The sequence below is a fragment of the Melopsittacus undulatus genome, chromosome 1, assembly GCF_012275295.1.
Source record: "Melopsittacus undulatus isolate bMelUnd1 chromosome 1, bMelUnd1.mat.Z, whole genome shotgun sequence".
NCBI classification, from domain to species: domain Eukaryota; kingdom Metazoa; phylum Chordata; class Aves; order Psittaciformes; family Psittaculidae; genus Melopsittacus; species Melopsittacus undulatus.
In genome coordinates this window covers 72,538,143-72,553,587 of record NC_047527.1, presented here as the reverse complement: position 1 = coordinate 72,553,587, position 15,445 = coordinate 72,538,143, and the positions used below count along the sequence as shown (strand labels likewise).

At 35.2% G+C, this 15,445-nt stretch overlaps 1 protein-coding gene across 1 annotated transcript in view; it reads right to left on the bottom strand.

Annotated features, from left to right (window-relative positions):
- Positions 1–15,445, bottom strand: part of ADCY2 (adenylate cyclase 2) — a 205,386-nt gene that overhangs the window by 38,773 nt on the left and 151,168 nt on the right. Inside the window, exons 13-15 of the mRNA XM_031052834.2 lie at positions 14,180–14,249; positions 12,347–12,444; positions 5,072–5,156 (exon numbers count right to left, since the gene is read on the bottom strand). Coding sequence (XP_030908694.2) covers positions 5,072–5,156; positions 12,347–12,444; positions 14,180–14,249 — 253 coding nt within the window. The remainder of the gene's footprint in view (positions 1–5,071; positions 5,157–12,346; positions 12,445–14,179; positions 14,250–15,445) is intronic.

Below are 15,445 nucleotides of genomic sequence, written 5' to 3'. Positions count from 1 at the left end.
GTTATTAAAATGTATCCTGTGTTGTCTTTCCACACAGAGAAACGGGCTTCAGCATTTAACAAAATGAATGCTGTCTTTCTGAGTTAGATCAGGGAATGGTGCGAGAATTAATTGTGACAGCTATGTTGTAGATTAAAGACAGTGTCGAAAGAGCTGTCACACTTCTTCACATGCTGGTAGAGGTTGGAACATCTTGACTGAAGACCTCTTATTTACAGAAAGCCAGCAAATCACATTTTCTATAGGTCTATTATTGTTTGGTTTTGAATTTAAAAATGATATTTTACAAATACTGATGTGACAAAGAATGAAAGCAAGAGAAACAAAAATCAGATTTTTTTTTGAATGCTCCTTTTAAGTCAGACTTGAAGACACCAAATTTCAAATCCAAATAACTGGCTGACAGTAATTACACTGACCTAAGCTTGGAGAAGGGTGATTTTTTTGTATAGAGACACAAGCTTTTAATTTACTTTCTCTCTAAAGGTCCTATTGTTGGTGAAAAGTACCAAAGTACTCCTAAAAAGCATACTATAACATCAAACTTTTGAACTCCATGGTGGCACCTGTAAATCTAACCCAGGCATTTTGAATCATACCAAATGCATCCATGTGAGGAGTCTACTCAACTTACATTGGATACAAGTGGTTTGGCAAAAACTAGAATCCAAAATAAAGAAATAACAGGAAAACCTGAAGTCAGTATCACATTTTTAATTTCACCAGACTTTGCAGTATGTACTATGCTTCACAAAGGGTCATGATTAAATGGCTATGTTGGTCATTTCAACTGTCTCATTCAAAGGGAAGAACATAGCAGTGAGCTGTATAAAGATGCCTTTAGGCACTCTTTCAGTCCTGATACTACTTCCTGTGCTGCTTTCCTGTTCAAGAACATGTACAGTTGTTGTGCTATAAGCTATTTTAAGGTAAAGACATTCTCAGTCCTTTGCGTCAAAGTTTCTCCATTTCACATGAAATATTTAAAGAGCCACTGGTTTTGAGAAAGACCAAACCTGATTAACTTTTAAATGACAGTGTTCAGGGCACTGAACTAGAGGAAGGAGTTCTACACTGACTAAGCCTTGGTCTCCAGGTAAGACACTATCATCCAAAACCTGCCTTACACAACAGAAGCCCTGATAAATGACAAAACTGTGGTACTTATACATCATGGATATCACATTTCAGGTAAATACATATAAAAGAACCTTCAAAAGAATCTGGTCGCTCTCTCCTTTTGTTGTTCTTATTAAATTTATATTTATTTATATTTATGTAGGAAATTTTTATATATATATTTATATTTGAAAAATTAATTGCCTAGTGGACTGTTGCTATTAGGAAGCACACTTGAGTATCTCTTTTCTGAAGGTAAGTTACAGTCTCATCTTGGGCAAAGATTCTAAGAGGCACCATTTCTGCATTTAGAAACAAAATCAAGTCTCACTCATAAAAAAATATTCAAAGAGAACTTATTGGCACAATGGACATAAGAAACCTGTGGTTTTCACCAGGTTAGGCAATTTCTTCAGTTGATCACAATCACATAACATGTCATAAATGTATAACTCAATAAGGAGCAGGGATAAGGATTTTTGTTACTGAAATCAGTCCATTTCTAAGTTCATGAAGTCTGAACATGGTACTTAGTAATGATGGATTTGCTATTCCAGTGCCTGTGCTTGAGCTTATCAGAATGACTTTTAGGTTTGATGAACCTCTTTCATGAGCCCTGCTGTAGGTGCCAAAGATACTCTCTGCATTCTCCCTGCCTTAGCCTATACCTGTTTAAATCTTAATTAACAAGCACAGCCTTACTGTTGATGAAACTGAAGGGCTTTTATTTTTCATTTGTACCTGCATTGAGAGACACATCAGAGGTAAGATACTAGGTTGAAAATATTTTCCAAGTAGTGCTGGTGCTGATATTCCTGTCTCTGCAGAGCTTTTACGTAGCTTAAGTGTGCACAGTTCTTCTGACTGTTAATATCAATGCCAATTGCTTTAGAATAAAAGACATATCCCTGCAAACAAAGGTGAAGACTGTGTATCACTCTTTATACAGCTGTGTAGCATAATGCAACTAACAAATAACATGCTCTTTTCTAGCAGGGACAGGACTCCTCACATACTGGCTGCACATTGTTAGATGCTCTGGTGACCTCAAATCAGAACATACTTCTTAAGTGGATCCAGTTATTTTATGATGATTGTTTTGTTGGTATTATGTTTTGGATTCCATGGTTCAATTGGGCATTTGAGAGACTATAAACATGTTCAGATGAGATTAGAGGAAATAAAAGATTTTACTTCTAATATTCCTTTTGAGCTGAAGTAGCTGAACAGGTTTGCAAGATAGTGACATATGCAATAAAAAAACATTTCATATTAATGGAAAATAACTGGCACGAAGAATATGTAGTATCAGTTAACTGCACATGTATCCCAAGTAATGCAAAGATATTTTTGAGATGCTATTTGAATCAAAGCACAAAGAACATCTGCTTGAGACTAATACTTCTTTGGCCAATAACTCAGCTACTACAGAGATCTTTTCTTTACATGCTTGCTGTGTTTTCTTCTTCTATTGATCGCATTAGATTTTCCAGTGTGTCATTTACACAACCAGATCTGCTTTCTTGCATTCACATCAGGAGGTAAAACACATCTAACAGTTATCAGGTCTGAGGTATTTCACAGTAATTCTAAGAACGAGCATATACTTCAAGAAGATAAAGAGAGACAGAAAACATATGAGCTAAAGGACAACTGCTGTCCTCTATCTGCAACTAATTTGGAAAGGAAACCCCTCAAGTAAAAATTCAAAGACAATATTCAGGATTAATAAAAAAGAATAGCCCACATTTAAAGAATGAAAATAGAAGTCAGAAAGGATCTTTAAGACCAAACATAATGTTAAGATTTAGCTCTGCGTAGTGTGATTACCTAAAAAAAAAAATAAACAAATCAAAATAAATACATAGGCATAAAGAAGTAATTAGAAATCAGAATACAAAAGATATAGATCCATTTCAACTTTCAGGACATATGCCATTTTTAGCTGGGATTGGTGAAGGTTTAATACCCATGGGCAAATGACTGTCTGTGAGAACGGTCAGCACTCCCTGCCTTCAGCCTGTGTGCTCAAGACCAGCAGATGATGACACACCATAAAGGCAGGCTCTGGAAGTCATTATTTCTGCTACCACTCTGCTGCATCGCTTGATGGAAAAATTCCTATTCTTATTTAATGGTTGATATTATCACTCCATAGCAGATTGAGTTGGACTGTGCTGTAGGGCTGCTGAACAGTAAAATCAACTAATAAATCAGAGCAAAAGAGTAAACATAAATCTCTTCTTACAATATTTTAATTAAATTCTGAAAGAGCTAGTAATTTTAGCATTGCAGTCTGGATGTTGGTGCATTTTTTTTTGTTTGTTTTGGTTTTTTTTATTTTCCAGTGAAATGAAAACAGTACAAAGAAACTTGACCAAAGTTGGTTTTTATGTGACTTACTCTGCGATGGTGTCAGTGGAGACTGGGGGCAAAGCGTCAAACTATGAGACAAGCACATAAGGCAGTGACAGCCAGCTGTCCTAACTTGAACTTGGATTTTGCTGTCCTTGCTGGCAGTATACATCCCACTCTATAAATCTCCTCACAGACATGTTATTTTTAGAAGAGAGTTATTTGGTGGTTTTATACTGTATAGTTGTAGCAGGTGTGTGTAAATAGAAAAGTGTCCACATTTACTACATGCATTCTGCAAGAGAATCCAAAATTACCACTTTAGAAAAAGAGGTGGGAAGAACCCACACTGACAAAAAAACCCCAGCAAAACAACCGAAACATAATTGGGATTAGGACAATAAAGCTTGATTTCTGTTAACACTGACTATAGTGCTAAAAATAAGATACTGATACTTGTTTGCTTGAGAATTTCAGGATTTTTCTTCTAGAAAGAAAGCATGTACAGTTATGGGGCAGATATTGCAATGGGTATGCCACTGAAACATAACATAGGGTCTCACTGTGGTTAAAGCTGCAAAAACAATACTTGAATTTTTTACATGAAGGAATAAATCTTAAGGAGAGGACAGAGGAAAGATAAACCTACTGCCTCTTTCGTTAGCTGCCTCTCATCCACCACTTTACAGAACCATGCCCATGCTTGTGAAGGAAAGACAGTGCTGCATCAACTGTTGTCATAACTTACTGAAAGCCTTCTTAGCAGCACAGCTTTTGCATTAGAGTAACTGAAATTATAAAGACACGGGTGTATATAGCTCCTCTTCAAGCTGTTTAGGCTAGAACATGAAATCTCACCAGTGAACAGAAATGAGATAATAAGTCTCCATTCCTGGAAAGTATTCACTGTACATACAAGACGTGGGAAAACCAGCATTGAAGGTGTGAGATATTATTCAAGTGGCATGACCCCTCAATGGTGACTTGGGATATTTGCTTAGCCGTCCCTTTAAACACAGAAAAAAAATGTTTGTATTCCTCTTAAGCTTCACTATAAAAAGAAACTCCAAGCGAGTGTGTCCCAGGACTTCCCAATACCATTTCATTGTCCCAGCATATTGGTACAATACCTTCCAGTAACACCTGGCCCACTCAATGGCAAAACTACTGTAAAATTTTACTGTAAAACTTTTATATATCAAATTAAATACTTATAATGAAATAGTGTCTAAACTCAGACTTGAACAAATACACTGCCCCCACAAATTAAAGTACACATGAGTCATGTCCTGTAAGCACAAAAGCAAAATTTTTGAAAAAACAATCAATCAAACAATAATATAAACCTCTCAGAGATTCCAACTTCATGGGGGAAAGAAAATATCACTGTAAGTAGGCACTCCCTGTGTTTCAGATAAATGAAGACATTCTGCAGTAAGTTAACGTCAACAAACCAATGTTCTCAGAAGCCTAAGCATGCAAGCCTTTCTCATTTAACTGGTACCCTCTATCCAAGGTAGAGTGGCTTGGCAAAAATCAGAATTTGTTATTTAAAAGAAAACATTAACTACTGGATTATATTTCCTTAAATACTTACCAAAAGCTGTCCAGCAAAGCAGATAAACAAAATGAAGGAAAGCAAGAGAAATGCAGCCCCAAATGAAATTCCAAGAATAGATGTTCTACAAGAGAAGGAAAACATGTATTAATTTCTGTTACGCATCTGTAGCATGACCTTTCTTTGTGTATAATTTGGAGAATTCTAAACATTACCATGTGCAAGTTGCATTTTCCAAACAACAACACCATGGAAACACAATTCCAGTCCTTATCAGAATGACAGGCCTTTTTCTCAACTCAGGAATGCTTCAATTGGCTTTACCTCTGACTGCAAAACTGTTACCAGGAGAAGATACTAATTTCCACACATATTTTAAATTACAGAGTGCATTGACAATAGCAATGTTTTGTTTTAACTTTAGGAAGCCTGTATTTAAAAAAAAATCCTTACTGGTTTATTTTTATGCTGCTGATTTTATAATAATTTAAGTGACCAACAGATATACCAAATAAACTTGTTGGTATTGTACATTCTCCCCAGAGGTAGAAAAGTAATAGCATGGGACAGTGATGTTCAGTTTTCAGTGTCTCGCAGATAGAACCTGTGATATCTGTGATGCTGTAGTCTCTCAGTCAGCAAGGACCCTAATATAGTGTCTATTTCATGAATGGCTGGGAATCCTACACTTCCGAAAAATCTGTCCAGTAGTCTGAAGTACCAGAGGACAGAGGACAGGATAGGAAATAAAACTACAAAAACATGAAAAAAAATGTCAACAAAATCAGACTTTAGATGAAAAAAAAAGAGTAATCTCTATACTCTTCCTGAAATCCTTCTTACTTAAAGTGTTCTAGATCATCCTTGTGTGGCACAAATAGGAACTTCTAGCCAAAATAGCATCACTGTATGCTCAATAAACAAAAATAGGGATAAAGTAACAATCCGTGCATGCATTCATTCTGCAAATGTGGAAATCTCTCTATATGAATACTGCAGTAGAGCATAATTGCTCCTTCAGGCACTGTACAAGAGCTACTTAGCATGGACACCTAGGGAAAGATGCTGTGGGGCCTAATTATGTTTAATGAATGCCAAGGGATTAGAAGCTTTGGGCCAACTGAGTTGTTTAAGAAAAAAACTAGACGGCATTACGAAGTCCCTCACCTGAGCATAGAATTTCAGTTTTAACCACAGATTTGACATTTTTACAGAATTAAAAATATATTTCCCAACTACTTTGAGCACAAATATTTTATCAAACCTTATATGACAGAAATACTGGAATGACATTTTAGAAATAAATTGTATATCCCTTGCTTTTCTCACAAAACTACAATAAATGTTCCATTTTAAGTTAGCTACTCGATAAATGTGTAATTCAGAATTAAAATACATTATTAATAAAAGTATGCATCTCTCTTCTTTAGAAATGCCATTTGAATTCAAATATTTGCATTTTAGAGACCATAACTCTAAAAAGTTAAGAGTAGAACTCTATGGAACAATTTTCTTAGATTATGTACAAATACTAAAAAAAAATTGATCCATTTTAACCACAGTGTTATAAAAGCTATTTTCAGGAAAGAACTAAAAAACATTAACTTCTCAAACCAATTTAATGCCATACTGCTGCCATTAAAAGCATTTTGGAAAGTAATCGATGAGCTTCCATGCCAATCATACAGATAACCTCTTACATGCTATGTATTAATCAGACTTTGGGTTGATGTGACAGATGACAAAAAAAACAAACAACTGGTAATTTGCAACATATATTAATCTTGAAATAATGTTTCTTTCTTGAGGTTATTCGAAAATTATTATTTCTTATGAATATGTGTTCTCATGGAGACTAAGACAGTAAGCTGTACATCAGAATATGTAAAACTAATCTCTACCCTTTGGAATTTAAAAACTAGTAAGCCACAAAAAAAGAGGTGAAAGAAAAGAATATAATTAATGGGGTTATTTCTTACATATGCATAAACACTTCCCTTTTTATTTGTCCTTCAATAGGATTCAAGTAATCATTCCTCCATTTCAAAGTCTCTGATATGATGGATACAAAACACAATCAATCAAACAATAATAAAAACCCCTCAGAGTTTCTAACTTAAATGATTCAACACAAGAATAGCTTTGAGTCAAGTTTGGAGTGCATCCTTGTAGAGAAAGAAATTATAATTGTAAGAGAAACTGGAGAAGAAGGGAAATAAAATTAACAAGGCATAAAGAGTGCTTATGAGAAGAGTTCTAAATCACATGGGCAACAGACAAGAACAAAAGGTCTTTGTAGCTGTTTTACATGACTGTCATGTTATTGGGTAGCACAAGGAAAGGAATTACAAAGCAAGGTGAACAAAAGTCTAATTATCAAAGCAAAGAGAAAAACAGGATAAGGAAAAGTAAAAATCCTATCTTAGAGTCCACATCTGAGTGGTAAATACAGACAAAAAAAAAGTTGTAAGACTTTTGCTTCCCACACCCCTTTCTTTTCTATGAACAGCAGGACTTCTGTTTCAGTTAAGCTGTTCTGATATAGTTCCATGCTGCTCCTAGAAACAAAGAAGTGGGCTGAAAATGCTATATGATGAAGAAAAATACTAAAATGTAAGTACCACCATAAACAAGCCTCATTTGAGGCAATGGGCATAAAGCTATAACATGCATTTATTTTTCTGTCACTGGAACACTGCAGAACAGCACAGGTCTTTACAGTAACCTGTGAATCATAGAATCATAGAATAGTTAAGATTGGAAAGGACCTCAAGATCATCTAGTTCCAACCCCCCGGCCATGGGCAGGGACACCTCACACTAAACCATATCACCCAAGGCTTCATCCAACCTGGTCTTGAACACTGCCAGGGATGGAGCATTCACCACCTTCCCAGGCAACCCATTCCAGTACCTCACCACCCAAACAGTAAAGAATTTCTTCCTTATATCCAGTCCAAACCTCTGCTGTTTAAGTTTCAACCCGTTACCCCTTGTCCTATCACTACAGTCCCTAATGAATAGTCCCTCCCCAGCATCCCTGTAGGCCCCCTTCAGATACTGGAAGGCTGCTATCAGGTCTCCACGCAGCCTTCTCTTCTCCAGGCTGAACAGCCCCAACTTTCTCAGCCTGTCTTCATATGGGAGGTGCTTCAGTCCCCTGATCATCCTCGTGGCCCTCCTCTGGACTTGTTCTAACAGTTCCATGTCCTTTTTATGCACACAATACTCCAAGTGAGGTCTCACGAGAGCAGAGCAGAGGGGCAGGTTCACTTCCTTTGACCTGCTGGTCACGCTCCTCTTGATGCAGCCCAGGATACAGCTGGCTTTCTGGTCTGTGAGTGCACATTGCTGGCTCATGTTCATTTTCTCATCGACCAACACCCCCAAGTCCTTCTCCGCAGGGCTGCTCTGAATTTCCTTTTTGCCCAACCTGTAGCTGTGCCTGGGATTGCTCTGACCCAGCTGTAGGACCTTGCACTTGGCTTGGTTAAACTTCATGAGGTTGTCATCAGCTCACCTCACAAGTGTGTCAAGGTTCCTCTGAATGGCATTCCTATTGTGTAGAGTCATGAAACACATTAAACAAGCCACTAGATTCATGGCACTGGCAGATTTGGTCAAACCATCTTGTCAGAAGAGCACTTGTGATCCCATAAGACAGCTAACCTCTTTACCTGCCTCTTCTTATGCCTCAAGGAATGACCTAATTTCTGAAGGTCTGTTCTTTGTTACAGTGCCTCACAGCAACCCTGACAGGACAACCCTTGACAATAACCTACAGGAGGGACAGAGTTTAAAACTGAGAAAACAATATGAGATCTCGCCAGGCTTCAGATACTTGCAAGTCTAAATAAGTTATAGTCTTGGCTATCCTTTTTTATATTTTTTGGTTTCTTCAGTAAATATCTGTTTTGAATAATTAATTGTTATCCAGTGGTATGAGACTGGAAAAAAAAGTCCTATTTATACATGTTTTGTGTTGGTAACATTTTAACTGAAAAATGAAAACCTGTTACAAAGATAAAGATACTAAAAAATTGAGAAACTGTGTCTTTCTACACTTCTGTAACTTTTAGGAAAAGATGCGACTTAGGGCTCACATTCCTTAATGGATATAGAGAATTTCCTTAGCTTGCCAGGTAATTAACATTCATGTTGTGAACTATGTGATTGCAAATTCTCTTGAGGTGATTAAATCATAATGAAGCAATTACAAATGACAATTATACAGAGCTATATTGAATTCAGACTTTTTTTGGCACCTAGTAGTAGCTATTTCTTTCTTAATTCAACTGATGCTTTCACTAAGCCATCAATGGATTCAGTGGCTATGAAGACTAACTGTATGGCACTTCCAGTGCTAAGAAAAATAACCTGAGTATTTATCTCCACATGAGGTTTGGTTTGTTTTTTTATTGTTTTTTATTTTTTTTTAATTAGACACAGCAGTAAAATAGCTCGTAATGGTGGTTTTCTTTCCTTTAAACTGTATTATATTTTACACATATGCTTTCACACAAAGTTTTAAAGTACTACATTTTCTATGGAGAAATTTAGCTGTGCCTTACTGTAAATAGTATGTTAAGCCCTACTAACCACCTTCCATAGGTAAAGCAAGAGGACTGTTAGTTTGGCACGACTCAGGACAAACGGATACAGTTTCTTGAACACAGCAGTCTCAGAGACTGAAGACAGGAAGAATCTTAAATGCATCCCCAATAAATCCCTTACTTGAATATCAAAAGTAGTAAATCCCATTCAACAAGGGTACACTTCCATCAGTTCACTAGTCTGCATTTAAAAATACTATCAATTCCATGTTAGTTGACTTTCCCTAAGGAACATAGCTTCCCTAAATGAAGAACATAGGGTTGTCATGAATTACTAGACATCCTGCTGTCATTTTGTAATGCAAGAACACTAGAGAGCAACTGAAGGCCTGTTCCAAGGAAATGTAACAATCAAGATTTGCTGTCATTTTAATGTCAATAAGGACTCTCCATGATACATTTCACTCCAAGATATTGATTACTTGGGTTAAATTTATATTTACCACTTTGCATAAAGTTTATTCTGAAAATATCATATCAGTTTATTGACCCTGGGCAAATTAAACATTAATAGATTATTTCAGCCTTGAAATAAATGTTGAGTGATCTTGGAGATATTACTTATCACTTGCAACTTGCTGGATGTTACTCTTCAAATATCTTCATATCTACTTTAAAGCAGCAGGTGATGTGTCTGCACAGAAATCAATGATATCACACTGCTGTAAAACCACATTAATAGAATAGTGAATCAATAAAACCCAATGACAGATGTGGTTTATCTCCCAGTTTTCATTAGATAATAATTTATAAATCCTGTAGAATTTTTGGAATAAAACAAAAAGGCTAGATAGAATTTTAGACTAAACTATGATTTATTTATTCATTATTTATTTTTTGCTGGAAGGAAATAACATCTGCAGCACTGGAGTAGTTCGATTTAAGCTACACTTGCGATGACTACATACACTGGTGATTTCTCAACTTTTTCTTTTTTTTTTTTTTTTAATTTACAATGTTCCCAATTTTCCAGGAAAGATGCAGATGTCTGTATAATACCTTGCCTTTCTGACTACTATTTTGGCATCTCTTAAATTAATCCTCAGATCCCTTGAAGGTGAATACCATTCATGTTAGTAAAATCTGATTTTATACTCTTGCTTTACCGATTCAATATGCAGCCCTACAAAGGGACCAAAAGATAATTTACATTTTGGTAATGAAAAAGAAAAATCCTACGTATCTGTTTCTCTGATACTAGAACGAGATCATGTAATAATTGCATGTACTTTTACAGGCTGAAGGATGCTTTACTCAGGTGAATACAGCTCCCTAGAATTCACTACTTTGAAGTAGCTGATATATTTTAATGAGCTTCACAATTGGTTTAAGAGACATAAGGATATCACAAAATGAGCATCTTACTACATGCATGATAGGTGATAAATTTAGATTAATTTTGATGGCTGAAATCAAAACAGAATCAGATTCATAAATCATACTGCTGGGAAGGGACTCATTAGATCCAAGTTTGAATTTTCGTATATCACAAACCACAAATTTCCCTGAATTAATTCCTGCACTCATCAAAATAACAGTATGAACTTTTAAAATATGCTCATTATACAAAATTACAAATAAAATTAGCCATGAGTCTTAATTTCATATTTTGCTATAGTAATACCCGAAGTCAGACTGAACCATATACAGGCTACTGATGAACTCTTGAAGGAGTGTCCTTTTGTGGCTTGTGTCTCTGTGTTAGAAGCCAGCTGGGAAACTGTTTGCAAAGAAAATGCCGTAACATTTGAACAGAAGCCCATAAAGCTTTATGTATGTTATAAAACAAGTCTACAGTATGGAAAGTCAATTTATAATGACCTAACAGTTCCTTCTGGCTTCGAATCAAAATGTGAGCAAGTACTACAACACAAGACTGAGGCTATAAATACTACTCCTGATAGTGCTGCACAAAAGAGATTATGAGTAAAGAAATACTGTAGCACAGGGGATATACAGTGTTGGCTTTGGGAACAATTACTATAAAACAAATACCAACTTTCTACTTCTACTATGTAAATAATCAACAGCAAATTTTTATTTCAAGAAGTCTAATAAAATATTATTTATTACAACTGTCTTACAGCTTTCTCAGACAAAAGGATAGCTGATTTATACGCACAAATATAAATTAGCTCATAATGTATACATTCTGATGAAAATAATAATTCCAGAAATTTATTATATTTTAAAATTAGTTTTAAAAGAGACATCTTATGAATAACAATGCTCTATTTGCATGCTGGATAGAGCAGTATTATCACAGTAATATTTTAAATACATTTCTTTAATCACAGTCCTGATTCTGCAATCCACTTTGTCCCACTTCAATGTCCAATTGTCATTCTAACTTTACATGTAATTTTAGTTTCAGAAACTTATAGCTTGTATTACTTTTTTTTTTCTTACACATACAGATTTCATTCCTGTCATCATCACACATTTTTGATTCAGAGGGAAAAACTAAAATGAATGAAGAGTTGGTACTAATGCTTGGCACCATACTATTTACAGCATTTAAAATTAGAAATGAGCATAACTTTGGAAATGGGCCGAAATCATCAGTCTTCTCAGTTCAATTTCAGTTCCATGAATTAAGCTCCGTAATCTGACAATTCCAAAATTATTTACTTATACATTTCTATTTTTTACATTACTGAGCAAATATACATAGGAATGAGTACACGTTAAAGAGCACTTACTTTGGCAATACCAGAATCTGCACAACAAAAATGCAGAAGAATATGAGACAGGCACAAGTCACATAATACTTAAATGCAGGCAGAGTAGTTGCTCGATACTAGAAGAAGAAAAAGCAAATGTTAAAACCATGATTTCCAAAGCAGATAAAGTATCACTCAAATGAAATTTCAGCTTAAAGATGCAGATATGTATAGGAAGTCTTTAGCAACAGTAAATTTCCTATTGTTCAACGACTTACAGATCCACTCACATAGGACTAGGGATTACCAGGCATAGTATCGAATCCTTTTACTTCCTGGAAAACACCTTAAGTAATATTGTCAAATGGTTTTGTCTTGTTCCTCTGCAGAACAGGACTATCTTAATTTCACCACAAAAAAATTAATAACAAAAAAAGTGAAAGCATTTTAAAAATATTTTTAGGAACTGTCAACCACTCTTACCTGATTTCAAGTTTCCTAGTCATTAATTCCTCAAACTGATTTTCAATTATTAATAAGTACTGAATGGGATAATACAGTTATAAAAACTGTTACAGTCATTTAGACAGAAAACTTCTGAACACAAAGCAGCAAAGTGTAAAATGTGCTACAGATGTGTATATACGTTCTATTTCCAACAGTACAGCTAGTAGTCATATTGATACTTACTGGGCCTATGGTATTACTTAATTTGAAATATTTTATGTCTGTGTTAAAAGGCCTTGTATGTCCACTGATACTATCAAACACTTGACATTCTTAAGGCAGAGTCAATTTGATCTGCTTTTTCATTGACAAAAAAGATAAAAAATCTATTTATGAATCTCTAATTGCCCAGTCTAGAGACAAAAGAATTAAGCAATGAAATACTTATCAGAGATATTTTGCTATTTGAGATAGCTGTGTCTAGATTATAATCAATTAAGTACTCTAAGGGAAATGGCCTAAGTTTTGGGCCTATTAAAGTTACTCACTCTTTCAAAGTAGGATAAGAATTTAAAATTTTATTATTGAAAGAAAATGTACCAAAGATTACTTTCACTAAGTGTTCAAATTTCAAACTTCATAAAATGGGGAGTGTGTGAGCTGAGCTTTCTAACTGCAAGCGCACAGCTGTGTCTTTGTGCTTAGTGCCAAGTTCTGCCCTTGAAACTGGTGCACCAAGCTTTAATGAACATTTAGAAACTGACTTTAGCATCCCAGTGGCTTTCTTTTCAGTTTCATTCTGATCATTACCCCAAGGACTAGAAACAGTATCATTTACTCCATCTGTACATACATGTCTCAAACATATTTTATCACACACATATTAGTCAGAAGAATATTAAGTGTGTTGCATCCAAGACAGCTAGACATTTTCCTTAGAAAAAAGTTTATAGTATTGGTTCTCCCCAATGACTATGATTATCAATGCATATGGAGAAAACTAATGAGCTAATATCATCAGACTATCATTAGTACAGGTGGAGTCTTTGAGAAACGGCAAAAAAAAAATAAACTAAAACAGTGGTGTATGATAAAAGCCTTTTACAGACGTATGTGATGGAACTTAGGAATTCTTTGTTCCAGCAACATCAAATTTGGACTATCAAACCTCTTCCCACTTCTGCAAGACCATGAAAATTTCAAGTGAACTGCAGAGCCCTACAAACAGGAAGGCAGTCTCAGACATCACATTCATCAAATTTCTTCCATAAATGAACTAAAATACTATTGTAAGGTTTGAGAACTTCTCCCTGCAGGAGAGGTGCTGTGACCATGGCTCTGTGTTTCAAAAACAAAGGATACAAGCTTCACTTAGGATAAGGCAAAGAAGGAAACAAACATGAATTTGCAGTGAAAATAACTTACTTCTTTTTCCAAGGTCTTATTATAGAAAAGAAGTGATATTCTTTGAATATCTTCAGATTTAAGCCACTGCCTAGAAGAGAAAAGAAACATTATAAGTGATATAAAAATAAAGTAGTCCTGTCTTTTTCAATTATTGAAAAGCTGTAAAATAAGAAAATAACTTTGAATAAAGCAACTTCTTGTGTACTCCAATGTATATGGTAAATTGCACTGACAATAAAAGCAGAATCTACAAATCCCTTCTCCCTTTTGACTTTGGTTGCTAACACACACATGAAACAAAAGCTCAGTCAAAGAACTGTGGATCATTCCTAAGGATAATCAATGAAGAGATTTATATGATGTAATTCTGACACTGATATTCCCCTCATGTCCAAAATGATGTGATATACCCCGTGGACATAAAGGAATGTGAGACAAAAACAGTCCTTCACAAGGAACCTTTAAGAAATGCAGTTATAGTATGCAAGAGTGGCAAATAAATTACACTTTATGAACTCCTATTCCAAATGAAAATGTTAAAAACATTATTACAATAGGTGGAGTGATTTTGTCTTTGAGCTGTATTAGTCTCTTGACCATGACCCTGTACTCTAGAGGTAGATTTTAATCTTTATACAGATTATAAAATCTTCCTCCCTGCTTAAAGGTGAGACATAGAGTAAGTACTTCTGTCAAAATGACAGATCTATTTTAAAAGAAGTGAATATTGACAAAGGCTTAACATAAATTTTACAAAATGAAATGTTCTAATACAAAAGTTTACATTTATTTTAAGGGACACTTGAAAAGACACATTTAAATTTCAAGAGGGTTATGTTGCTTGCACCTCAAGAGGACTAGATAAATCTGAAAGAAAAAATATTTAAGCAGACTACTTCTGTCAACATGCAATATTTGGACTTGAACACTAATAGCAGGGCTTTAGATTTTTTTTGCAGCCTTTCCAGCAATAACTTTAAATTAGGCCTGAAGCTAGTTGTGTAGTTAATGCCTTCTAAATAAAAGCAAATGTCTCAACTGACAGGCTGCAATGCAAATAACGCAGCAGCAATAAACCACAGTGGAATATATCCTAAGTTAAGGTCTTGGGAGAACAGGAGTGGATGGAGTGTAAGCTATTAACTTTGATTTGTGAAATCTAAAATATTTTTTCCTTGCCTGGGAGACTGTCCCTGCTCCTGTGCAATCAGTTTCCTTACAAAAAGACACTGAAAACACGTTCAGTTCTAGGTATGCTTAATTCAGTATATTTTCCAGTTTGCT